Consider the following 26454-nt stretch of genomic DNA (forward strand, 5'->3'; position numbering starts at 1 on the left):
GTCCTTGTTGAACCTGATCAGATTTCTTTTGGCCGAATCCTCTAATTTGTCTAGGTCCCTCTGTATCCTATCCCTACCCTCCAGCATATCTACCACTCCTCCCAGTTTAGTGTCATCTGCAAACTTGCTGAGGGTGCAATCCACGCCATCCTCCAGATCATTAATGAAGATATTGAACAAAACCGGTCCCAGGACTGACCTTTGGGACACTCCGCTTGATACCGGCTGCCAACTAAAATTCAATAAAATGTTTTTAGAGTGAGAGTCCCTAGTATTGTCTACAGCTGTCTGGCTGGAGAGTAATCTAGAGAGAGATCTAGAGGCCCAAAGATTCATTTAGATAGCGATCTAGACACCTATCTGGACATTTATGGGATCATCCTTCTATCTTCTGGCACAGTTAATGAGAAGGAACTAGAGATAGAGATGTATGAAGTATTTTTAAGAGAGATCACCTGAACTGGAATTGGTTTCGTTGGGATTTCTCCCCTAGGAAAGCCCCCCTGAACTACAAGTGGCAGCACCTCCTTAGCAGAAGACAGATGTGCCAGAATGCTGGGTTCTGATGTGCTGCTGAAGAAACAATGGTACACAAGGGTAACCCTTTGCACCAAGGGGCTGTGATTGGGGGCTAGCTGAAGGACTCAGTAAATATGGATTTCCAGGTGTTATATCTGAGTGCTCTGGTAATCCATGGCCACCTACACAGAGCCCAGCTAAATTGCACACAGCCAACAAAACAGCTCCTTATACCTGGATTATTATGGCATTAAACTACACTCATGCTGGGTTTCAGGGACATTACATAGGGGTTCTCAGGACAAACTTTTTGGTGGCCTCAGAGTATGGCCACCAACTCTTGCTGGTGGCCGCACTGACAATTTTTCCTAAAATACTTAATTAGCTTAGGAAAAATAAATATGCACATATACATGACCAAATCATTGTAATTTATATATTGCTAGCTAGTAAGTCTGTTGTGAAAAGTGATATTAACAAACATACAAGTATTACTTTTCACAGCAGATTTACTCAGCCTGGGCAAGCCTGGGGACAAATTAAGCCCTGGATGGGGGGCCAGGGGAGGCCCGAAGCCCCATGGTCTGAGCTTGGAGCCTGCTGCTGCACAGTTGGAGCCTGAAGCCTGAGTCCCACTGCCCCTGGGAAGGGGGGAATTGACTGGCTGCCTGCTCCTCAAGCGTTGTGCCCCAGGTGTCTTCGGGGGGGACAGGGCCAACTCCTGCTGGTGGCCCCAGCAACCAACACCAAGGTGGTGCATCCAGGAGCACCAGGGAGAGGGAGGGGCCAGTACTCCCCTCCTCTCTCCCCCTCCCCCGTCACACCAAGGAGGCTGTGGCCACAAGAAAAGTCCCTGGTGGCTGCATGCCAGTGGCTGCATTTGAGAAACGCTGACATAGGAGCTCATTCTTCACTCCTCCCGCATTCCTGTAAACAATTATACGTGTGCTTAACTTTATTCCCATGCATAGTTCCTCTACCCTCAAGAGTTTGGTGGATCATGACCTAAGTCACAAATCTATTATACTTTCCTGCCCACCCAATCCTCTGTTTGGGCATGAGTAACAGATAGAGATGATAGGTTTCAGAGTAGCAGCCGTGTTAGTCTGTATCCGCAAAAAGAACAGGAGTACTTGTGGCACCTTAGAGACTAACAAATTTATTAGAGCATAAGCTTTCAAACTTTGATAACTGTCTGTACTGGGCTAGCTTATCACTTCATAAAAATTTTTTTCTCTTACTTAATTGGCCTCTCAGAGTTGGTAAGACAACTCCCACCTGTTCATGCTCTCTGTATGTGTGTATATATATCTCCTCAATATATGTTTCACTCTATATGCATCTGAAGAAGTGGGCAGTATTCCTCGAAAGCTTATGCTCTAATACATTTGTTAGTCTCTAAGGTGCCACAAGTACTCCTGTTCTTTTTGCAGATAGAGATGATGACAGGTGGTTTAGAAGTAATTGGCTTAATCAAGAAGTAATGGGCTTAATGTGCAGCAAGGGAAATTTAGATTAGATATTAAGAAAACCTTTCTACCTATAATGGTTAGTTAAACTCTGGAACAAGCTCCCAAAGGTGGTTGTGGAATCTCCATCGTTGGAGGCTTTTAAGTACAGGTTGGATAAACCCCTGTCAGAGACACTCTAGGTTTATTTGGTCCTGCCTCAGCACAGGGGGCTGGACTAGATGCCCTCTCAGGTCCCTTCCAGCCTCACATTTCTATGACTACCTGTAAGCAGAGCTGCCTTTACCTGCCTGCTGATCCCAAGACTGCATTCATGCACTGAATTCCCCCCTCTCTGGGGTTTTCACTTCTTTGAGCAGTCCCCTATTTTTCTTGGTTTTAAGCCCTGCCCTTTCCCTAAACATGCCACGCTCTGCTATACAGCCACTGAATTGCAGTGTGGCCATGGCTCAGGCTAGATGCCTGCGTATGTAGGCAGGGGGGGCGGGCAGGATTCTACCTGGTGGCAAGTTGCTATTTTTAGCATGCTAACTCAAGCATCAGCATGTGTCTGTCTATCCTTGCTGGGAAGTGCCCGCCCAGCTGCTGTGCAGACTTAGCCACTATCCTTGCCTGTGAGGACTGGATGAGACTTCATTTGGGGAACCCACTACAGTTGTTTTGCATTTGGTTTCCGTCTTTGCCCTGAACTTTACTTAGAGTGACAGCCCAGGGTGTTCCTGGCAAAGCTGGTTTGAAGCAGATTGGTTGGTGATACTCAGCCATTGGTAATTACTTTGTTGTGGGTGTTGTGTGGAAGAGGGTAACTGTCACTAGGCTGATTAAGAAGGGTGTAATGTTACTGTGCGCAGCTGAAAGTCAAGAGTTCTCTTCCACACCATGAACAAAAGGAAGGTCCAGTTGCTTCCTGGACAGTCTGTCTTGGTGTGTGAGACTCACTGTACCTTTTGCAAAAAATCTCAGGTTGTTTGCAGATTCAAAACATCATGAGTTGGGGTTGCCATGGTGGTGCTGCCAAATAACTACTGGTGTCACTAGGAATGGGCCCAAGGGCTCCATTTAGATCTGCATCTGGAGCCAACTTTCTCCTACATCCAGATCTGGGATTTGGCTTGTCGCCTTTTTGAAGGTATTTCCAGCAACATACGGGATAGTGCCCGTTCATTGTATTCATTCATTAAGGGCAAGGTGGAGACACAAAGCTGAGATCAGCTTTCAAATCAGCTTGGTTTTCCTCCACTTTTATGAGCAAATTTGATATACAGTTTTTCACTATATGTCCTGCTCTCATAGCCCCTGTCCACGTGCACCAGTATCCTGATGGTTTTGTGTGCATGTGGCAAGCAGAGGGTAGGTGTGCATGATTTACCCCAAAACCCAAGGTAGGGTCCTTTGCAAGAGGATATTAAGGAAGTGTGGTCAGCCTGGGTCAAGAGAGAACAACTTTGGATTCATATCAAATTATGAATTTTATTTCTTACTTACATGATTACATACAGGTGCATAGCCCTTTACAAACATCAATGACAATTCTCTGCCCCAAGGAATTTGCAATCTACATTGAAAAGTAGCAGGAAATGTGCAGGGTCAGTAGAAAAAAGCAAAGAGGACAGTGGTCCAGATCCTTCAGGGTATTTAAGCTCCTAACTTGCATGAAATCAACGTGAGTTAGGTGCCATATCTTTGAGGATCTAGGCCACACTTCTAGAGGGAAGCAAAGACATTTCATTTTATTATAATTAAAATTCCCCTTGCCCTGCGTGCTGCTGACATGATCATAGACATGTAAGGCTGGAAGGGACTGTGAAAAGTCATCAAGTCCAGCCCCCTGAATCAATCACATAAGCAATTCTTGTGCATATAATTGTATAAAAGTTGCTTACTCTCCAGGTGATAATAAATACAAGGAAGTGCTGGCTGGATAGACAGAGTCCTCCCTCTGGTCATGTAGGTCCAGATCCTCAAAGGTATTTAGGTGCCTGACTCTCAATGGGAGTTATGTGCCTACACACTTTTGAGGATCTGGGCCGTACACCAAACAGAAGGGAGGAAATGGATACATCAGGTAACACAGGCCTTGTCTGCACTAAGAAAATTAGGTCCCATAACTACTGGTGCAGCTCCATTGATGGCAGCACTGGGGGAAACCATGTATGGTCAGATTGCAGTGTTATTACTACCAGGAGTCCTGCTCAGAGCAGCACCCTTAATTCTGCACCTTTGGGGGTTTAATGCTTGAGGGACTTTAACTCTAACATTCCTGACAGGCAGTATGTCCTCAAGCCACTGATATGGCCCTGCAACCCTGATTGCGGTCTATCTTGGGTACTTATTTGGTCCCATAGGATATAACCACTGCCTCCTAACACTCTAGCAAGGCAGGGCAGGGCTATTTTCCCTATTGTGCAGATGAGAAACTAAGGCAGAGTGGCTACATGACTTGCCCCAGGTCACACAGGAGATCTGTGGTGGAGCAGGGTCTTGAACCCATGTCTCCCTAGGCAAGTACCCTAAGCACTTCATCTTAACAAAGTTTTGTATATGAGAGAGAGAGCCCCCATCAGAACAGCTGATCCAAGCATCCCTGAAATTCGTAGTTCAGATCTATACATGAGCTTTTAACAGGCCCTGCTCTAGATAATGTGCCAAACTGAAAATGGTGAATCTAAACTTCTTGAATTCTGGTGGTCTGGACCTGAAAGCTGAATGTTGCTGCTCAGCCTCATACCTGAGGTGCCATACACAGATATATTTGTCTGAGCTGTAGATGTATTTCAGTAGTCTGGCTCATTCTTTATTGCTTGTGGCAGTTCATTTGCTGCTGCTGCTTGGTGCCCAGCTGATGGCTGTGGGCTTTGGAAATGGGCTTTGATCTTACTTAGCTTTCGGATTTTCTTCTCAGAGCTCTGCAGCCGAGAATTGAAGAATCTGCAGAACTTCTGCAGCCCTTTCTCAGGGTCGCTCATGTATAAGGTATGGAGCTTGGAAAGGCTCATGTTGTGCATGGCCAGCATCTGCACCGAAGGCTTAGTGAGAAGTTTCTCATTCAGCAATGGCTGAAGGGACGCATAACATTCCAGATTAAAGCAGGTGAGCACAGGCCTTGGGTCCTCCACTGGATCAACCTCCAGAACTGTGCACAGATCCCTTAGGGCCTTTGCATTATCCAGGGGGCTATCATCACTGAGCTGCCTCCAAATGTAAGTGTTGGCCAGGTTCTTCAGTTTGTAACTCCCAGCCTTGGGGATCTTCTCTTTAATCAGGGGCAAGATGTCCAGGAAACCAAAGACAGCTGCACTAAACTCCTCTTTCTTGCTAAGGAGATCCAGGGATTGAAACAGGACAGGAAGGGCTGGTGACCAGAGGTCATACCCTGCTAAGATGGGTTTGTGGACAGAGCAGAGGTAGCGGAATAAGGTCTTCACACCAATCTCACAGACGCCACCTTTTGAGATCAAGCCAGGCAAAGATTTCAGTGGCTGAATCAAGGTGGTAAAGCTCTTTTCTCCATCCACCACAGCCAGCTGAAGGACCTTATTTGCTGCTGGGAGTGAAAAACAGAATTAGTCGAGGGAAACTAGAACATTGAGTGAGCTCCTCACCTGGTGTAAATATGGACGTCAATGGAGCTACAACTATTAACAGCAACTGGGGATCTGGCCCATTCCAATTCTCCTCATAGCCTTCTCCAAGCAGGTCACCAATGTCTGACATCCAAGTATAGCTTGCTGCATCAGGGATGCTTCAACTAACTCTTCCCATTTAGAATATCAACTGCTATCTCTGTAGCATCGTGTTCCTGGGAGAGGGGAAAGGTGTCTCTCTGACGCTGCTATGATGGGGCATCTGAGGTGCTTGAAAAGCAGGTGCTTCCTCCCTCGAATCTGTCACTTCTGAAAGGGAATGGCTGCTCCAGGAAGTCCTGTGGCCATTAACCTAGAGCCCTGCATGACCATGTGGAAGGTGCACTGGCCACTTGCACCTGACCATCCTTACATAAAAATATTCATGTCCTCATGGACTTGGTGCTCCTCCCAATGGCAGAGCTGCCTCGCCATGCTGGGGAGCATATTGCACCCTAATAGGGACATGGCAGATTATACTTTCCCCAGCATGACCAGGAAGCCCCATGATATCTGGCCTGCCCCCCTCTCCCCCTGATAGGGCTGTTGCTAAGTGCAGTGATCTCGCCCCAATGATTTGCAAGCAGGATTCACATTTGCCTTTGAAATTCTCAGGATCTTACTCAAGAACTTGAGGTCAAAGAAGAGCAGTGATGCTTGTCTCGTGTTGAGTTCCTTCGGGCTGCCGGCAGGAAAGGCCAGGAGATCTCCCTCGCTGCTCTCACAATTGACGCTGTTGATGTCGTCTGGCCGACTAGAGTCCTGGGGAAGGAAATCATGACTTGTTGTCAAAAGCTCCTAAAGATGCCAGAGCAACAGCTCTGGAAATTCATGACCTCTAGTTCCCCCAGAATGGGCTGAGGCACTGCAAACTTACTAAGATTCTGTCTTTGCTGCAGAGTTCATTCAGATGATCGGCACCCGGGGCTGAGCTCCTGGGTTAGCCTAGCCCGGATGAGAGCAGCAAAGCCCTGCCTGGGTTACTGTGTCCTCATGGATGCTGTGTGTCCCTAGGGCTGTAGCACCGATGGTTCTTAACACAGCAGTGAGCTTAGCTGCTCTAGGATTCTTCCCAGAGAATTGGGGGAGACCTCCTTTATCCTTCTGGGCACAAGGAGATTGTGAGAAGGCAGTGGAGGACTATCAGCACTGGAGTGGTTTAGCTGCATCCTCACTGCAAAGCAGATGGGTTACCCACCTCAGTGAAAGCAACACCTGGGCTGTACCCCCACCCACACCCCCAAGCTGGGCAAGCTAGCCTGGGTGTAAAGCACCGCTAAACTCAGTAAGGGGGTTTTGCGTGTGGACAGGATGGGGGTTGGGGCAACACCAAGGGAAGAGCCCAGGTTAACTCTGCAGGGAAGACAAACCCTTAAGTGCTTTGGTAAATCCCATTAGGTGCCTCTCTGCATCGTTAGGTGCTTAAATACCTCTGCCAATCTGGCCAGGGGCATCAAATCTCCTTTGAAAAATCAGTCTAAATGCTGAGCGCCCTACACCACATGTACAGACAGTGTCAGGTATGTTCCAGCTGAGACAGATCATACTGGAGGTTGCTCTCAGTCTCCCAGCATCTGCCCTGGATGTTGTGATGCCATAGGTGCTCTTGGGCATTATGCCGCACTCACTGTTGACTCTTCATCACTGTCATCCCCTTCAGAGCTGTCCAAACAGGGATCATCTGCAAGAGACGAAAAGGCACATCAGACCCCTGAAGGTGTCTGAGTGTGCCAGGGACCGCAGGGGTGTGTGTGTGCGAGACTAGGGAGTGGTGTGTGTGATAGGTGACCTTCCTTTTTCACATGGTGTACAATTAGCCTGTGGAACTCACTGCCAAAGGCGATCATTGAAACCAAGATCTTAGAAGGATTCAAAAGAAAGACTGAATATTTATATGGATTTCAATTTTGCTGCTTCTAACTTCCCTGACTGTCCCCTTGTTCTTGTATTATGAGAATGGGTGAATAGTAGCCCCCATCTACTTTCTCCATCCCATTCATGATTATGTATGTCTGTGTCACATCCCCTCTCATTCATCTCCTCTCTAAGGTGAAGAGTCCCGATCTTTTTAATCTCTCTTTCTATGGAAGATTTTCCCTACACATAGCAAGGGAAGGGGGTGCAGAACTAACAAAAGTTACTAGATCACAGGCCCTGGTTCTCATGGGAGACGTCAATCACCCTGACATCCGCTGGGAGAGCAATACAATGGTGCACAGACAATCCAGGAAGTTTTTGGAAAGTGTAGAGGACAATTTCCTGGTGCAAGTGCTGGAGGAACCAACTAGGGGCAGAGCTCTTCTTGACCTGCTGCTCACAAACCGGGAAGAATTAGTAGGGGAAGCAAAAGTCGATGGGAACCTGGGAGGCAGTGACCATGAGATGGTCGAGTTCAGGATCCTGACACAAGGAAGAAAGGAGAGCAGCAGAATACGGACCCTGGACTTCAAAAAATCAGACTTTGACTCCCTCAGAGAACTGATGGGCAGGATCACCTGGGAGAATAACATGAGGGGGAAAGGAGTCCAGGAGAGCTGGCTGTATTTTAAAGAATCCTTATTGAGCTTGCAGGAACAAACCATCCCGATGTGTAGAAAGAATAGTAAATATGGCAGGTGACCAGCTTGGCTTAACAGTGAAATCCTTGCTGATCTTAAACACAAAAAAGAAGCTTACAAGAAGTGGAAGATTGGACAAATGACCAGGGAGGAGTATAAAAATATTGCTCAGGCATGCAGGAGTGAAATCAGGAAGGCTAAATCACACTTGGAGTTGTAGCTAGCAAGAGATGTTAAGAGTAACAGGAAGGGTTTCTTCAGGTATGTTAGCAACAAGAAGAAAGTCAAGGAAAGTGTGGGCCCCTTAGTGAATGAGGGAGGCAACCTAGTGACAGAGGATGTGGAAAAAGCTCATGTACTCAATGCTTTTTTTGCCCCTATCTTCACGAACAAGGTCAGCTCCCAGACTACAGCAATGGGCAGCACACCATGGGGAGGAGGTGACCAGCCCTCTGTGGAGAAAGAAGTGGTTCAGGACTATTTAGAAAAGCTGGATGAGCACAAGTCCATGGGGCTGGATGCGCTGCATCCGAAGGTGCTAAAGGAGTTAGCGGATGTGATTGCAGAGCCATTGGCCATTATTTTTGAAAACTCATGGCGATCGGGGGAGGTCCCGGATGACTGGAAAAAGGCTAATGAAGCGCCCATCTTTAGAAAAGGGAAGGAGAAGGATCTGGGGAACTACAGGCCAGTCAGCCTCACCTCAGTCCCTGGAAAAATCATGGAGCAGGTTCTCAAGGAATCAATTTTGAAGCACTTAGAAGAGAGGAAAGTGATGAGGAACAGTCAGCATGGATTCACCAAGGGCAAGTCATGCCTGACTAACCTAATTGCCTTCTATGATGAGATAACTGGCTCTGTGGATGAGGGGAAAGCAGTGGATGTGTTATTCCTTGACTTTAGCAAAGCATTTGATACGGTCTCCCACAGTATTCTTGCCAGCAAGTTAAAGAAGTATGGGCTAGATGAATGGACTATAAGGTGGATAGAAAGCTGGCTGGATTGTCGGGCTCAATGGGTAGTGATCAATGGCTCCATGTCTAGTTGGCAGCCAGCATTTTGGGCTGTATAGGTAGGGGCATTGCCAGCAGATCAAGAGAAGTGATCATTCCCCTCTATTCAACATTGTTGAGGCCTCATCTGGAGTACTGTGTCCAGTTTTGGGCCCCACACTACAAGAAGGATGTGGAAAAACTGGAAAGAGTCCAGCGGAGGGCAACAAAAATGATTAGGGGGCTGGAGCACATGACTTATGAGAAGAGGCTGAAGGAACTGGGATTGTTTAGTCTGCAGAAGAGAAGAATGAGGGGGGATTTGATAGCTGCTTTCAACTACCTGGACAATCCTTACGTAAAAGGATAAATGGACACAAGTCAGATATTAGGAATGGCAATATACAAAAACCTATAAATAAATAGAGATATCCTATCTCCTAGAACTGGAAGGGACCTTGAAAGGTCATTGAGTCCAGCCCCCTGCCCTCACTAGCAGGACCAAGTACTGATTTTGCCCCAGATCCCTAGGTGGCCCCCTCAAGGATTGAACTCACAACCCTAGGTTTAGCAGGCCAATGCTCAAACCACTGAGCTATCCCTCCCCCCTATAGGAGAACACTTCAATCTCCTGGACACACAACAGCAGATTTAAAGGTAGCCATCCTGCAGCAAAAACACTTCAGGTCCAGACTTCAAAGAGAAACTGCTGAGCTTCAGTTCATTTGGAAATTTGACACCGTCAGTTCAGTATTAAACAAAGACTGTGAATGGCTAGCCAACTACAAAAGCAGTTTCTCCTCCCTTGGTGTTCACACCTCAACTGCTAGAAGAGGGCCTCATCATCTCTGATTGAACTAACCTCGTATCTCTAGACTGATTCTTGCCTGCATATTTATACCCGCCTCTGGAAATTTCCACTACATGCATCTGACGAAGTGAGTATTCACCCACAAATGCTTATGCTCCAATACGTCTGTTAGTTTATAAGGTGCCACAGGACTCTTTGTTGCTTTTTACCTGAAAGGGGGTTCCAAAGAGGATGGATCTAGACTGTTCTCAGTGGTAGCAGATGACAGAACAAGGAGTAATAGTCTCAAGTTGCAGTGGGGGAGGTTTAGGTTGGATATTAGGAAATACTTTTTCACTAGGAGGGTGGTGAAGCACTGGAATGGGTTATCCAGGGAGGTGGTGGAATCTCCTTCCTTAGAGGTTTTTAAGGTCAGGTTTGACAAAGCCCTGGCTGTGATGATTTAGTTGGGGATTGGTCCTGCTTTGAGCAGGGGGTTAGACTAGATGACCTCCTGAGGTCCCTTCCAACCCTGATATTCTATGATTCTAAGACCAGGCTACCAGAATCTGAACAAACACCCAAGTTGGGGGATTGATTTTGCCCTCACTTAAACTGGGTTTTCTGATGGTTACATGGGGGTAACTGAGAAAGGAAGCTGGCACTTGGTGTGCATCGAGATGCATACATTGCCTGGGGAAAGAGAAGAAAGAGAGCAATTCTGCACCAAGCAACTGTCCCTCGTTATTCACACCCGGTATATGCCAAAATTCTCTGGTGGAGAGAGTGGAAAAACTTAGGGCTAATAATATTAATTAAAATAAAAAATTGCCTGAGATTTTCAAAGGCATCTTAAGGAAGTTAGACATCAATGGAAGTTGTGCACCTAACTTCTTTAGGTGCCCTGGAAATTTCCACTCCTAGCTAGCAACTTGAATTCATAGTTTAAGGACAGAAGGAACCATTAGATTAACTAGTCTGACCTGCTGTATAACACAGGCCAGATAAGATAACTGGGAGAAACTTTCTTCCACTGTAGGACCCAGCTCAGGTTTGGTATGGAGTATCCTGAGGTCAAGGGAGGCATTTGCCCACTGCAAGTTTGCTTTTTCATTTGTTTGTTTTAGGTCTCCATGGCCTGCGACTGGTAGCTGCAACTTCACAGTCTGGTGCATGCTGGGGCATCAGAGCAGAACCAGTCAGCTGTGGAATATATGAAGATACATGTGGAATTAGCTGTATGATAATGCCCTGTGTCACTGTGCCATGTCGGGCATTCAGCACATAACCCTAGGCTTGTGTCTGTGTGTGTCCGGGGCTGCATGTGTTTGTTTATGGGGCTTTGCTGGGGCTAATACAACACAGTGTAGAAACATGAATGGAATTAAATCCAGTGCAGTTAAAAGGGAATAGGATCAGCAAATATATACAACTCATTTGGTTCTGTGAATAAGATCTTGAACGAGATCATAAAGTGACCATCCCTTTAGGAAATCTGTAGGGAATCAGAGGAGATACTTTTCTAACTGTCCACCAGATGTACCTCTAATAGACTCCGACTTTAAGGTCAGAAGGGACCATCATGGTCATCTAGTCTGACCTCCTGCACATTGCAAGCAACAGAATCTCACCCACCCACTCCTGTAATAGACCCCTAACCTTTCGCTGAGTTACTGAAGCCCTCAAATCATGATTTAAAGACTTCAAGTTACAGAGAATCCACCATTTACACAAGTTTAAACCTGCAAGTGACCGTTCCTCATGCTGCAGAGGAAGACGAAAAACCCACCAGGTCTCAGCCAATCTGATCTGGGGAAAATTCCTTCCTGACCCCAAATATGGCAATCAGTTAGACCCTGACCATGTCAGCAAGACCCATGAGGCAGATACCTGGGAAAGAATTCTCGGTAGTAACTTAGAGCCCTCCCCATCTAGTGTCCCATCACCAGCCATTGGAGATATTTGCTGCTAGCAGTCGCATATCAGTTACATGCTATTGTAGGCAGTCCCATCATACCATCCCCTTCATAAACTTATCAAGCTCAGTCTTGAAGCCGGTTAGGTTTTTTGCCCCTACTGTTCCCCTTGGAAGGCTATTCCAAAACTTCACTCCTCTGTTGGTTAGAAACCTTCATCTAATTTCAAGCTTAAATTTATTGTTGGCCAGTTTATATCCATTTGTTCTTGTGCCCACATTGGCCCTTAACTTAAATAACTCCTCTCCCTCCCAGGTATTTATCCCTATTAATGTATTTATCAAGAGCAATCATATCTCCCCTCCACCTTCTTTTGGTTAGATTAAACAAGACAAGCTCTTTGAGTCTCCTCTCATAAGGTGGGTTTTCCATTCCTAGGATCATCCTAGTAACTCTTCTCTGCACTTGTTCCAGTCTGAATTCATCTTTCTTAAACCTGGGAGACCAGAATTGCACACAGTACTCCAGATGAGGTCTCACAGGGCCCACATTTATTTCAGGAATCTCTTTGACCATCTACATCAGTGAATCCACAAAGTGATCATCTCTGCCTACCTGGCTCACATGGTTCGTAGATGTTATTTTCCAGCAAGTCAGCTACTTTGGCTGCACTGAACCTATCAGTCACACATGAAGAGCTGCTTGCTGTTGAGGAGCTGGTCCCCGGTTGTTCCAGCAAATTCTGCTGGTGCTTCCTTGCTGATTGCTCCCATTTGCCTGCATCAGCTTCAGTCTTGATCACCTTCGCAGGGACCTCAGTTTGGACTCCTTTCCTCTTCGCTGGTAAAGACAACGATGGGGCCTAAACAATGGAAACAGATCCTTGACAGGTTTCAGAGTAGCAGCCGTGTTAGTCTGTATCCGCAAAAAGAAGAACAGGAGTACTTGTGGCACCGTAGAGACTAATAAATTTATTAGAGCATAAGCTTTCGTGGACTACAGCCCACTTCTTCGGATGCATCCTTCGGATGTAGTCCACGAAAGCTTATGCTCTAATAAATTTGTTAGTCTCTACGGTGCCACAAGTACTCCTGTTCTTCTTTTTGCAGATCCTTGACAGCTCATCATTTTCTGCTTGGGAATATGTTTGAAAGGGTCTTTGGAGATGGCGCGGCTCTAGGTTACTTAATGTGGAGGCTAGACATATGTATTTTACACAATTTGGGATACATAATAGGAAAGGCCCTGACATACCATAACAATGGGTGATGGATGGATGGATAGACAGCAGTGGATGTTCTCAGTTCTTGGAGATGACCCCAGAAATGTGGAAAATGGGTGGCTCCTTCTGCCTCCATCCGCCAGTGGATGGAGAAGGGAGCAGCACCCAAGTCATAGTCAGTGCCAGTATCATTATTATTTTTCTCTTTGGGGAAAAAAATCCCAAGGTAATTCAGTACAAATAACTTTGTTAATTGAAACTGAAGTTGGCAATTTAAACCCTCGCATCAGGAAATTCTGACATAAGGAGAACTTACATCTGCTTACTCGCTCTGTCTCTGTTCTCAGCAAGTCACTTCATCCTCCCGGCACCCCAAATACATTTCCAATTCCCCCATCCCCTTAAATAGTTTGTGAGCCCATTAGTGACCCTCACTTTCTTCTGTGCTTCTGACAGGGTCCTGATGGCTTCAGAATAGCGGTCTATATACATAGGGAGGCCATGCATGTAAGAGATGTCTAGTAAACATGCTCATTTGGAGCCACCGTACCCATGTGCTTCCTTTATATTACATATGTTGAGTAAAGAGCCAAAGACACAACAAAATCCCCTTGCCAAGTATCAGTTAGGGAACCGTTCATATGCACCTGTACATCCCAAGCATTTGCTAACATTAGAATCTGGAATATTTACATGGCCTGTATTTTGATGCCTCAAGGCTCAATGTCTTTCCTACACCCTATCATATAAGGTGGCGGGGTTAGGGGTGGCATGGGAAGGGCAAGGAGGACAGTGAGGCCCTTCCTGCAGCCCTTTCTCATGTTGGTGAGTTCTTACTCACATCAGCAGTCCCATTGGTGATAATGCTACTGATCTCCTTAGTAAAGTTCTTTTGAGATCTACTGATGAAAAGTGCTAGATAAGTCTGACAGGGTGTATCAACCCCACACTGGCAAGGTGAGGGTTAACAATCTGCTTTGGGCCCAAGAGGCCACGCCCCCTCATCCTTTCTGGGCATGCTCCCAGTAGAGATAGTATCCCGAGGGGGGGGAGAGGAGGAGAGAGGGATAGCTCAGTGGTTTGAGTATTGGCCTGCTTAACCCAAGGTTGTGAGTTCAATCCTTGAGGGGGCCATTTAGGGATCTGGGACAAAAATCTGTCTGGGGATTGGTCCTGCTTTGAGCAGGGGGTTGGACTAGATGACCTCCTGAGGTCCCTTCCAATCCTGATATTCTATGATTCAAAAGAGAGCAGCACAACGCAGTCTGGGCTCACTGAGGAGGAGAGCAGCTGTGTGCTGCAGTCTCCTCCCAGGAAGCCGCCAGGACTCCCAGCTGCTGGGGCGGAGCCGCCTAGTCAGTTGGCCATGGGAACCAAAGTGGATGACTTGCTATTACCAGTGGAGGAAGTGCCCCAGATGGACTAGTGTGATCACAAGAGATACCCCAGAGATGATGCTGGAGGAAATGAGATGAGGGCAGGAAGCAACCCAGGGTATGACCTTAGAGATATTGGGCCTGAGCTCTGTGATAGGCTACCTGGTTTTAAAGGGCCCCGGGTCAGAACGTGGTGGAGTAGAGTGGGCCCTGGTTCCCTTACCCTCCAGACTCTCACCACAGGGCGATAACATCATGAGGAAAAGAGGCCTCTTGAACTTTCACAACACGGCAATAACGCCACGAGGCGAAGCAGCCCCTTGGATTCTTATCAAGGCAATATCTCCGCAAGGCGAAGCGGCCCCTTGGGATCTCACCATGGGGCAATAATGCCACAAGACGAAGCAGCACCTAGAACCCCCACTATTGGGTGCTATATCCTGGAGCATCACCATTGGATGGTGCTGTCAGCCCGGTTCACCCAACCAACCTGAGAATAAGAGCTAAATATTTTATTGGCTTACGTGTCCACCAGTATGTATGTGCAATCGAACCATGAGGCAGAGCAAAGGGATGGAATTGAGGGAACAAAGGACCTTAGATTAAAATTGCTGTATTAAAAACAAGATGTGGCAAGAGGAGCATGTATATCAACCAACCCTCCATTCCAGCCAATGATCCTGGGAACTGAGCTTGAATTCCTGCCACAGGTGCAGGGAATGCTGCATGGGCTGATCCCCACCTCTGTCAGAACAAGCACAAAACTGTCTTACCTTGCTGGAATTATCTGGGGCAGCTTCTAGAAAGAACAAAAAAGAATGAGTTAAGTAACAGGCTGAACCACCATTGGCATGCATGGGAACAGTAGTTCTGGCTAATAACAAAACCTAGCTCTAATATAACAGTTTTCAGTAGTACATCTCAAAGAGCTTTGCAAAAGAAGTGTCATTCTCCCTGTTTTAAAGATGGGGAAACTGAGGCACAGAGTGGCGATGTGATTTGTTCAAGATCACCCAGCAGGCTGGGACTAAGGCCAGTAAAATAGAGCCCAGGTCTCTTGAATCCTAGTCCAGTGCTCTATCTACTAGGCAAAGCTGCCTCCCAAAATTGCTGGTAGGAGCCCCTGCAGAATGCAAGCAGAGAGCAACTAATATGCACAACCCATTCTCGGAAAGCTGCCAAGGGCAGGACTCAAATTCACGGTACACTGGAGCTACATGGGGTGAATGGCCATGGCATATCAGCTGCCATTATTCAAAAGCCCTAGCAACTGTCCTACATGCCTGAACATGTGCTGCTGCTCTGACTGAGTCAGCCGGCACCACTTAAACCACTTGCCTCACACAGCCGCTCCCTGGATTAAGCAGCCGTGGCACACTGGCAGAGCAGCCTACTCACTGCTCACAAGGCCCAACTAACACATTGCAGGATCGGGGCTGCACGCGGGACCTGGGAGGGGCAGGCAGAGAGAACACACATCCTCATGCACTCACACACGGAGGGAGACAGCAGGCGAGCATGTACTAGGGAACTCATGAGAAAGGAATAGGTGGGGCTAGGTGTAAGGGAAGGGGGAACTTCCCCATCAGGCAGTGAGGGCCCTGAGGGGAAGAAGCCATATGGCCCCTCTCTCAAGGCCACAAGAGGCTGCTGAGGCACACAAAGGAGGAGAGGAGGAGGTGCGGAGGGTAAAGGGGAATCCAAAAGTCCAGTGGCCAGAAGCTGATGGTGCATAAAGCCAGCCTAGAGATAAGGGGCAGATTTTAACAGGGAGGGTAACTGACCATTGAAAGAACTTACCAAAGGAGACAGTGGATTCTCACCCCATGAAGTCTTTACACTGAGACTGGATGGATGTCTGTCTAAAATATACACTCCAGCTCAACCATAAGCTTTGGGCTGGCTGCAGAACCCCGGGTGGGTTCTCTGGCCTGTGTTATACAGGCAGGTCGGACTAGATGACCATAATGGTCCCCCTGGCTTTAAAACCTATTGATGGATACAGAGACACACCTACAATTCAATCCAGCAAGACTTCACTGGCCTGCCAGGCTATACAAGGGTGACAGACAGACAGAGCCTCAGGAACCTGTCAGGGGTAGTTGCTGCATGCTATGCAGACACATAATGAGAAACAGTCCCGGTTTGAACAGCTTCCAGCCTGACTAGACAATCCACCAGGATGAGGCAGCCCATTGGGTTTGGGGGTTGACCTGCTGTGTCCATCTGTCACTCCTGCCCCAGGGGCTGGTGGCTGCATGTGCTAGGCCTTGGCTGCCACCTCTCTCCTAGGGTCAGGAACGTTTATTTCCCTCATGGCTTTTTGATGAGATGACTATTCTGATTCTTGCAGTAATCTAAGGAGAGGTCTTGCTCACGCTCCATTGTAACTCGGATACTGGCACAGAAGCTGATTCCAACAGAACACTGAGATGACGTCATTGTAGTACTAGTGTTATGCAGAGGCCCCTTGATGCTAGGTGCTCTACAAACACATGGTGAACGACCGTCTCTGCCCCAAAAGACTGACAAAGGCAGTGCTGTTATCCCCTCTGTACTGAGGAGGAACTAAGGCACAGAGAGATTAGGTGCAATGCCCAGGCTTGCCCAGAGAGAACTGAGCCCAGGTCACCTTAGTCTTCCTTATACACAAGGCCATCCTTTCTCCTTAGTGACATTAGCTTTTCAGGGACATAAGGGGAAAGGAAACATGCAGCGTCCAACTGGCAATTATCAAAGCACCAGGAAATCGAGAGGACCAGTAAGGGGAACATTAATGCTTCTTCTTTTTGGAAGCAGCTGTAGTCAGGCCCTGGCTTCTGCGCTTGTGTCACTTGCCTCTGCCATGATCCATCGATGTGCCGGTTCCTGTCCCAGCCTCCTCTCCTGCCTGTTTGCAGGAGTGAACAGGCTAGGGTTGGACAGGTGGTTTGGTGGAGGAGGTAGATGCCCGGGGAGGAGGGGAGATGGAGTGGCTGCTGGAGAGATGGGCAATGGGTGCTGCTGGGAGCAGGGAGACACTGCCCTCTGGGGTGTCAGGAAGGAACAGGTCCAGCAGGTCCGAGGGCAGTGATGGTACTGACAAGCCCATGGTCTCAGGGAGGGATAGGCTCCCTGGGCCGGGAGGGGCTGGAGGAGGCTGCTGCATGGCTTGCCACCAGCTAGTGGTCTCCTGCAGAAAGGGGATTAAGGCCGAGGTGAGGGTGTGGAGGGAGCGGGAGATGGACATGACCCCACGCAACATTGACAGCAGGTGCCTGTTTGTGCTTTGCTGTCCTTTCAGGATGCTGCTGCCTAACACCAGGAGGCGGTCTGCCTGGCTCACACTGGCCCTGGGCCAGGCCACTAAATCCCCATGCTTGGAGGCCAGCGGGCCCCGTATCCCCCCACGGACACTCAGGATTTCCACCTCAGCACTTGCGAGCTGCCTGGAGGCGTTCTCCTCCTCCCCATTCCTTCGTGCCTGGGCTGGTGGGAGTGATTGGTAGCACTACAGAGCCATCACCCCAGTTAGCTGGACAGACATCTCCTTCTCCATCCTCATGTGGGCAGGGCTCAGCCTGGAAGCTGGGGGGACACATGGGATCCTCATGGGAGAACAGCCCTTCACTGTCATTGGTAGGGAGGTGTCTCTGCTGGTGGGAAGCCTCTGGAGGATGCAGAGGCTCAAGGCTGAGTGTCACAGTGCTCTTGTCCTCTGACGGGGGGGGCCCGTTGGGGAGCAGAGATACCTGTGGGAGGGGGACATAGGAGGGAGAATCAGGAGCTGAAGGGCTGCCTGCTCCATGGGACCAGGGACCAATTCAACAGAGCAGATTGTAGGGTTCACGGGCATCTGCTCGCACAGGTAGTAGCACTGTGGACGGGGGAGGAGAGTAGATGGGGTGGAGATTCCTTCCTGGAAACCCCAGCCATGTGGGGCAGTCTCTTTCCAGTTGGCTACAGCAGGGGTCTTCTGAGGACCTCCTTGAAATGCCTGCCCCCAGCTCTGTGCCCCGGACCCCAAGAGGAAGGATGAACAGAGTTGCAGGCTATGCCAGCGGTGCCCAATCTCCCAATGCCCATTGTGGTGTCTCAAAGCATGCCCTCCAGCAAAGCCGCATTCTGGGTGGGGACATTGAGCCCCTGTGCCCCCAACCAGCTAGCCCACGACGGACCACGACACATGCCACATTTATTGCAGTGATGCTGCATGTCTGCCTTAGAGCTAGTGTCATCTGCTGCACAGCTATGCTGCTTCGTTTAGACTCCGAGGCCAGTGTCTAATCATCAGTGCTGCTGCTCATGGAGGTCGAGGCAGCAATGCATGGCTCCCATGCAGAGTGTGAGACATAACAATGCATGTAATCAAGCCCAGTTGTTCCTTTGCACCAGGGTCCCCCACTGTGCTGTCTGCCTACATATGTCTCATCCCTACGTGCCTCCCTTCCTGCCCAACCGAGCGGGTAGGTCTCTCCCCCCCCAGTACACTCTTCTTTCATCATATGGTGAAGTGGCTATGTCCAGTAGCATCCCTGCTGCTGCCCATACCCCAGGTGGCTACTACTTCCTGGCCAGACTGCCCCTTTTTGAGCACTTGTGACTGCTGTTATCTTGACCAACACATTGGGATTGAACCAGGAACCGCCAGAGCTAAAAGCATGAGTTCACTAACTGGAGCTGTAACAGACATATCTCCTGTGCACTGTGCATAGATAGAGGCTTTGTCACACCCACCTACCAGTGGGTTAAACATACTCCCCTGGAGAGGGGCCAAGACCCATCCCTAGTGGGCAGTGCTCAGTGTGTATTTTCTGAAGCCCTTATACAGCCAAACTGACATCTTGAAAACTGGCATCACATTCAGTGCAGCCAAAGGAGAGCACTCATGCCTGGAGACTCTGGCCTTAGCCCTTATTTTTGCTTAGCAAGTCATTCCAGAACCAGCAGTATCTTTGCTATTCATCAGTACTCCCTGAAGAGTCTGGACAAACACATTTCAGATCACGGATTGTTCACCAATGTTTCACTTTGACTAGTCACTGTTCATGATTCTTGCTGTATGATTATTCACCTAACCCTTTTCACTCCCTGATTGAATAACTGAGTATAACAAGTAAGGAACTTCCCTCTTTCCAGCACTGTTTTTCAGACAACAATTCATTAGAGTGGAAGTTCAGGGCTGTCAAACACCCAGCTATTTTTCAGATGCTCACAGATAATGCGCCCTCACCAGCCAGCGAACACAGCTTAACGTTTGGGTTAGAGGAAATATTGGCAAATCCTTTCTTTTACCATTCAGCCTACTCTAGTGAATGACCATGGTAAGCAGATAATGTTGATGGTGTGGAGAAACTGGGTGACCACTAGGGCTGTCAAGCGATTAAAAAAAATTAATCATGATTAATCGCATGATTAAAAAAATTAATCGCGATTAATCACGCTGATAAACAATAACAGAATACCATTTATTTAAATATTTTTGGATGTTTTCTACATTTTCAAATATATTGATTTCAATTACAACACAGAATATAAAGTATATAGTGCTCACTTTATATTTTAATTACAAATATTTGCACTGTAAAAAAACAAAAGAAATAGTATTTTTCAATTCCCCCATTACAAGTACTGTAGTGCAATCTCTTTATCATGAAAGTTGAACTTACAAATGTAGAATTATGTACACAAAAATAACTGCATTCAAAAACAAAGCTTTACAGCCTACAAGTCCACTCAGTCCTACTTCAGTCAATCACTCAGACAAACAAGTTAGGTTACAATTTGCAGGAGATAATGCTGTCCGCTTCTTGTTTATAACGTCACCTGAAAGTGAGAACAGGCGTTCACATGGCACTATTGTAGTTGGTGTCGCAAGATATTTACGTGCCAGATGCTCTAAAGATTCATATGTCCCTTCATGCTTCAACATCATGCTTCCAGAGGACACGTGTCCATGCTGATAATGGGTTCTGCTCAATCAATAACGATCCAAAGCAGAGTGGACCAACGCATCTTCATTTTCATCCTCTGAGACAGATGCCACCAGCAGAAGGATTTTTTTTTTTTTTTGGTGTTTCGGGTTCTGTAGTTTCCACATCTGAGTATTGCTCTTTAAGACTTCTGAAAGCATGCTCCACACCCTGTCCCTCTCAAATTTTGGATGGCACTTCAGATTCTTAAACCTTGGGTCGAGTGCTGTAGCTATTTTTAGAAATCTCACATTGTTACCTTCTTTGCGTTTTGTCAAATCTGCTGTGGAAGTGTTCTTAAAATGAACATGTGCTGGGTCATCATCTGAGATTGCTATAACATGAAATATATGGCAGAATGGGGGTAAAACAGAATAGGAGACATACAATTCTCCCCCAAGAAGTTCAGTCACAAATGTAATTAATACATTTTTTTAACGAGCATCATCAGCATGAAAGCATGACCTCTGGAATGGTGACCGAAGCATGAAGGGGCATATGAATGCTTAGCATATTTGGAACGTAAATACCTTGCAATGTCGGTTACAAAAGTGCCATGCAAATGCCTGTTTTCACTTTCAGGTGACATTGTAAATCAGAAGCATGCAGCAGTATCTCTCATACATGTATACAAACTTGTTTGTCTTAGCAATTCACTGAACAAGAAGTAGGACTGAGTGGACTTGTAGACTCTAAAGTTTTACATTGTTTTGCTTTTGAGTGCAGTTATGTAACAAATGAAAAATCTACATTTGTAATTTGCACTTTCACAATAAAGATATTGCATTACAGTACTTGTATGAGGTGAGTTGAAAAATACTATTTCTTTTATCATTTTTACAGTGAAAATATTTGTAATAAAAATAATATAAAGTGAGCACTGTATACTGTATTCTGTGTTGTAATAGAAAACAATATATTTGAAAATGTAGAAAAACATCCAAAAATATTTAATAAATTTCAATTGGTATTCTATTGTTTAACAGTGTAATTAGTCGCGATTAATTTTTTTGAGTTAATTGCGTGAGTTAACTGCAATTAATTGCCAGCCTTAGTGATCACTAATTCATAGGCCAGAAGAGACCATGATGATCATCTAGTCTGGTCACCTGCATAACACAGGCCAGGGCATTTCCCAGACAGGTTGTAGAATTGATGCTCATCTTCTATTTTGACGTCTGCCTGCCCGCCCGCCTACCTCCCTCCCTCTGAGGCAATATGCTCCATCCTCACTCTTCAAACTGACCCAACTTACAACACTAAAAGAGCAATTAAAAGCTCCATCATGCAGTCACACGTGACAGGGTCACCAGCCCCACTCCATCCCATGCTGGCGGTAGCCAGAGGTAACGATGGTACCATGTCCACAACCACCACCTCACAGACATGTGTCAGGACTGTGAAAGTGTCTTACCTCTCTCCCCAGTCACTCTTTCAAACAGAGCCTGGAGTCTGGCTTTACACTTGGCGAAGCCTCCAGCCTGGACACTAGCTCCCACGGCCAAGGGCTGCAGCTTCCTGAGCTCCTCCAGTGACCCCATGATGAAGGAGTGCAGGTCCATCACCTCCTGGTCCAACGCATAGAGATGCATCTTCTCCACCAGCTGCTTGCTGGCCCCCATCCTCTTGAGCACGGCTTCTGTCTGCTGCAGCTTCCCCTCCAGCTCCTCGTTCCCCAGGTGGTGCTGCCTCTCCACCATCTCCAGCAGCTCCTGCTCCTTCTCTCGGATCAGCTGCACCATCTGCTCAACTCTCTTTCGGATCAGCTCCTGGGTTTCATTCCTCACCTGGTCCAGGTGGTCAGCTTTGCTCTTCAGATTACAATAGGCATCTTGGAAGAGTTCCTCCTTCTTCTTCAGCTCTTCCCTCATGCTTCCCAGCTCCTGCTGCCTCTGCTGGATTTCCACCTTGATATCACAGTGCTTGCCTGTGTGCCGACTGTCCAGCAGGGCACAGATGCAGCATATCGGTTTTTGGCACTCTCTGCAATAGATGCTGTTGATGAAAGTACAATTTAGAGCAGTTATTTAAACGACTCTTACCCCATTCTGCTGGTGGCCTTATCAAACCCTTCCCAGAGCCAGTCCTCCTTCGTCAAAGGGAAGTATGGGAAAGTGGCCAAGGATATCGAATAGCAGAGCCATTACGCCCGGCAGTGAGTGACTTGGGATGTCTGGCTGTGCTGGGTTTCAACTGACTGTTCAGATAAAGTTCAGATCATTTCTTCACTCCTTATATTGCTCCCTGCTGGGGAGCTCAGAACATTCCCCAGGCAGAGCACCCCTTCTCTTCCCACAACCCACTCCCCCAGCAACATCCTTGACTAGGAGAGAGCCTGCCTGATTCCCAGCCACCTCTCCCTCCTACGACTGACTGAACAGCTCTGCGTTGACATTCTCATTCCTCTCTCCGACTTCCTCTTTGCCAATCTGCGTCTGCTTGCTAAAGAAAATGGACCAGATCCCAGCTGGGGTAAATCACTGCAGTTAAAGAGGCGAGGCCCATTGATACCAGCTGGCCCAATATGATTTGTCACCCAACAGTGACTGCCACAGGGTGGTGGGCCCCTTTAAATGATGTAGATCCAGTGCCCTGTGCTAGAACAGGTGCTCCCAGCTTGGCCAGTTAAGAGGGCAGGGCAGGGCAGCAGCTGGGGCTGTGAAGAGCCAGGCTGTCAAGAGGGAAGGTGGAGCAGGAGCAGGAGCAGAGCGAGTCCCCTGGAGGGGTGGCAGTGGAAACCTGCTGGGGAATGGGAGCCTCTGGGACGAGAGCGGTGAGAGGTGGTGCTCAGCTAAGAGCTGACAGAAGAATCCTGCAACAGGCCCTGAAGCAGGAAGGACTGACCAAGGCACGGGGCTGGGAGCTGGAGCCCAGGCTGGGCTGAGGAACTGTCTTGCCTACATATGAAAAAGAAAGCTGGTCCTGGAAAGAGACTTTGGGTGCAACTGCACGAAAAACAGATCAAGTTGTGAACATTACCTCAGCATCTGGTTTGCATGGGTTGGATTGGGACAGGACAAGTTACTGAGCTTCCTGGAACCAACAAGAAACTCCCTGGCAGATCCCACCTTGAGATCCCTCACCGCCTTGGCCTCATGGCTCTCTCGCTTTAGATACCTCTGGTGGGTCTCAAAGCACTTGACACAAAGGAACTCCTCGCAGTCAGAGCACCAGAACTCTCCCTCTTGCCCACAGTTGTCACAGACCAGGTCATTGCCTTTGACGATCTTCTGGTAGGTGCTCAGCTTGGCCTGCAGATTGGCAAAGAGCAGGTTGTCCTGGTCTGGGATCCCACTGGCTTGTGGGATGGGAGCGCGGCAGATGGGGCACTGGCCAACAGGCTTGTTCTCTTCCAGGCAGTTGGCGCACAAGGTGTGAAGGCATGACAGGAGCTTAGGATTTCTGGGTTCTTTCCGGCATCCCTGGCAGAGCAGGAACTGGAATTCTTCCTCCATCACCTTTGGAAAGGAGAGAGATTGAGGCCTGGGGTTACCAGTGCTGTATGGCTCTGTTTTGCAGCCCAGTGAGGGAGGCGACACATGCTATATGCAGGCAACTTGATGGGCCAGGTCCTGGACCCCATTGAGGGTGCTTTCCCACTGCTGCTCTGGTGGCACAGAGCAAGTCGCATACTCTTGGGGGTGTGAGGTGACCCTATGTCACCCCCATTCCAGCCTCAGCATAGGGGGCACGGCATGGAGGAGACAGAGGAAAAGTACCTTTTACTTTCTCAGCTGGGTATCATCCCAAGAAACCCCTCGCTCTCCTACATCTGTCTCTTCCCTCCCTTCTCTCTCTCACCTCACTTTTCACCCCCCAGGGTGTACATTACCCCCTCCCCATCAAGCTGTCTCTCTTCTGGCAGGGCTAAGAGGGAGAGCTGCTTGGTGACTCTGGGCTGACGCTCCCTCCCCCACTGTAGATGCATCTGCCCAGCCTTGTTCCATCTCTCTAAGGTACTTATTGCACCCCTGTTATCACAATTCCTCACAACCATTGAGGCACTCATACTTACAATGGTGAGGTGGGGGATCAGTTATGTCCATTGTACAGATGGGAAACTGTGGCACAGATGCTCAAATAGGCTCTGAACTCCCCCTAGAGTCAATGGGAGTTAGGCACCTTCCTGCCTTTGAGGATCTGGGCCTGAGTCATAGAATATCAGGGTTGGAAGGGACCTCAGGAGGTCATCTAGTCTAACCCCCTGCTCAAAGCAGGACCAATCCTAGGGTGACCAGACGTCCCGATTTTATCGGGACTGTCCAGATATTTGCTTGTTTGTCCCGCAAACATCGGTCGGGACAGTGGACAAACAAGCAATTTTGCCCTCCGCTCCAGCACACAGGCGGAGCCCAGAGGGGCTCTCGCCCCCATCTCGCCCCGCCCCGCCCCGACTCTGCCCCCCACCCCCTCCTTTGCCCATTGGATCCCTCCCCAAATCCCCGCCCTGGCCCCGCCTCATCCCCAAGCATGCGGCATTCCTCCTCCCTCCCAGGCTTGCTGATCAGCTGTATGGCAGCACAAGCCTGGAGGGAGGGAGTGGCCTTCGTGGAGCTGGTGAGTGCGAGCTCCGGCACCAGGCGGGCAAGGGGTGCAAGGGGGCTGCTCCCCCAGGAGGAAGTTGGGGGGGCTCAGCTCAGGACCTGTGTGGAGGCGCCAGCTGCTTTGCACTCAAGTTGGGCTCCCAAAGGGCAGGGGCAGGAGCCTGGCCAAGGCACACAGGGTCGGGCTGGGACACAGCTGGCACCGCAGGGCGCACACGGCCCCAGCAAAGGCCTTGACTCCCATGGGGGCGGGCTGCAGCGCTGCGGGAGAGGAGCTGCCGCGAGCGACCAGCTTCTTGTCTCTGCCGGGCCCGCCCTAGGAGCTGGCTCCAGCCTGCCCGGAGCATGGCGTGCGGAGCCCGAGCCCAGGATGGAGGAAGAGGGGCTGAACCACGGTGCGCAGGCCCAGGTGACACGTCTGACCCTGCTCCCGCATCCCCCAGCGCAGAGCAGCGCCCTGCCGGGCAGCTCGGAGCCCAGGAACAAGGGGATGGGGGAGCGAGATGGGGCTGTGCCATTGGCGGCGGCGGGGTTTTTTGGTTTTTTTTTCCTTTTGCTCCGCCCCCACGTCCCGATATTTCATCTTTGTCATCTGGTCACCCTAACCAATCCCCAACTAAATCATCCCAGCCAGGGCTTAGTCAAGCAATTTGCCAAGGTCCCATGGGGAACCTGTGGTGGGCACCAGGAATAGAACCCAAGTCTCCTGATACATAGGCTAGCACTCAAACCACTGGGCCACCCTTCCTCTCCACAAGGGCATGCTGAAGAAGCAGCCCACAAAAGTCCTGGTCGGAGCTGGGTATCTGGCAGGCACCCCCAGCTGCAAGCAAGAGACTCCACAGAGCTGTGAGACCCTCCCCACTTCCAGGTTGTCTCTCACTTCCCCTGCCCCCTTTGATGCCCTATTCCTCCTTTGCGCAGCCAGTTCCCCTGCTGCATGGTCACTATTGTCATGCTAACCTCCCATGTGTCCTGGACACAGTACTACCTGCAGTGGGGAGGCGGGGTCCTCAGGCATCTCCCCGCCTCCTACACATCTTGCTGCTCCTCGTTTTCCTTTTGCATGTAGCAGATGTCACTAAACATCCCAGCCAGTCCCTCAGGAAGATCCGACCATCGCAATAAGCTCACCTGGGTCTGCAGGCTGCCTGGGCTGCCCTGGGACAAGAGAGCCATAGTCCACGAGGCCCTGCCTCTATCAGAACTGTACCTGCGGGATCTGAGCACTCCTTTGCTGAGTAATTGCTTCAGCAGGTTCCGGCTGGTAAGTTTCGATTTCTGAGAAGGGAAAATAACCCCTCTTCCTGTTTCTGGCCTGTAGTGAGTCCCTTTCCCTGTGCAGGCGCCTCCTGCCCTGCCCTCTGGTGATCATTCTGAGAACACCCAGCCCTCCCAGAGACAGAGCTTCTCAGAGAGATAATGAGCCTGAGGCCACGCATGTTGGGTCTGGATCCAGGCCTGAGCTTTCCAAAGCTCCAGGCTGCATAGGTC

At 48.8% G+C, this 26454-nt stretch overlaps 1 protein-coding gene across 10 annotated transcripts; it reads right to left on the reverse strand.

The window, feature by feature from the left end:
* Window positions 1-3438: 3438 nt before the first annotated feature.
* On the reverse strand, window positions 3439-26454 carry LOC101948754 (protein PML). Of its 10 annotated transcripts, none has more exons than XM_065559701.1 (8): window positions 26095-26454; window positions 23534-23874; window positions 21831-22411; window positions 15125-15264; window positions 12483-12729; window positions 7240-7292; window positions 6235-6373; window positions 3439-5532 (listed from the first exon to the last, which is right to left on the reverse strand). In XM_065559701.1, exons 1-8 carry the CDS (start codon window positions 26137-26139, stop codon window positions 4763-4765), a joined length of 2316 nt encoding a protein of 771 aa, XP_065415773.1. In that variant the 5' UTR covers window positions 26140-26454; the 3' UTR covers window positions 3439-4762. The 10 variants fall into 10 exon arrangements, with proteins under 10 accessions (XP_065415773.1, XP_065415772.1, XP_065415770.1 ...); XM_065559700.1 differs by having other exon boundaries at window positions 26174-26350; XM_065559698.1 differs by having other exon boundaries at window positions 15239-15264; window positions 23396-23874; window positions 26174-26350.

The sequence above is a fragment of the Chrysemys picta genome, chromosome 10 (genome assembly GCF_011386835.1).
Source record: "Chrysemys picta bellii isolate R12L10 chromosome 10, ASM1138683v2, whole genome shotgun sequence".
Taxonomy (NCBI): Eukaryota; Metazoa; Chordata; order Testudines; family Emydidae; genus Chrysemys; species Chrysemys picta.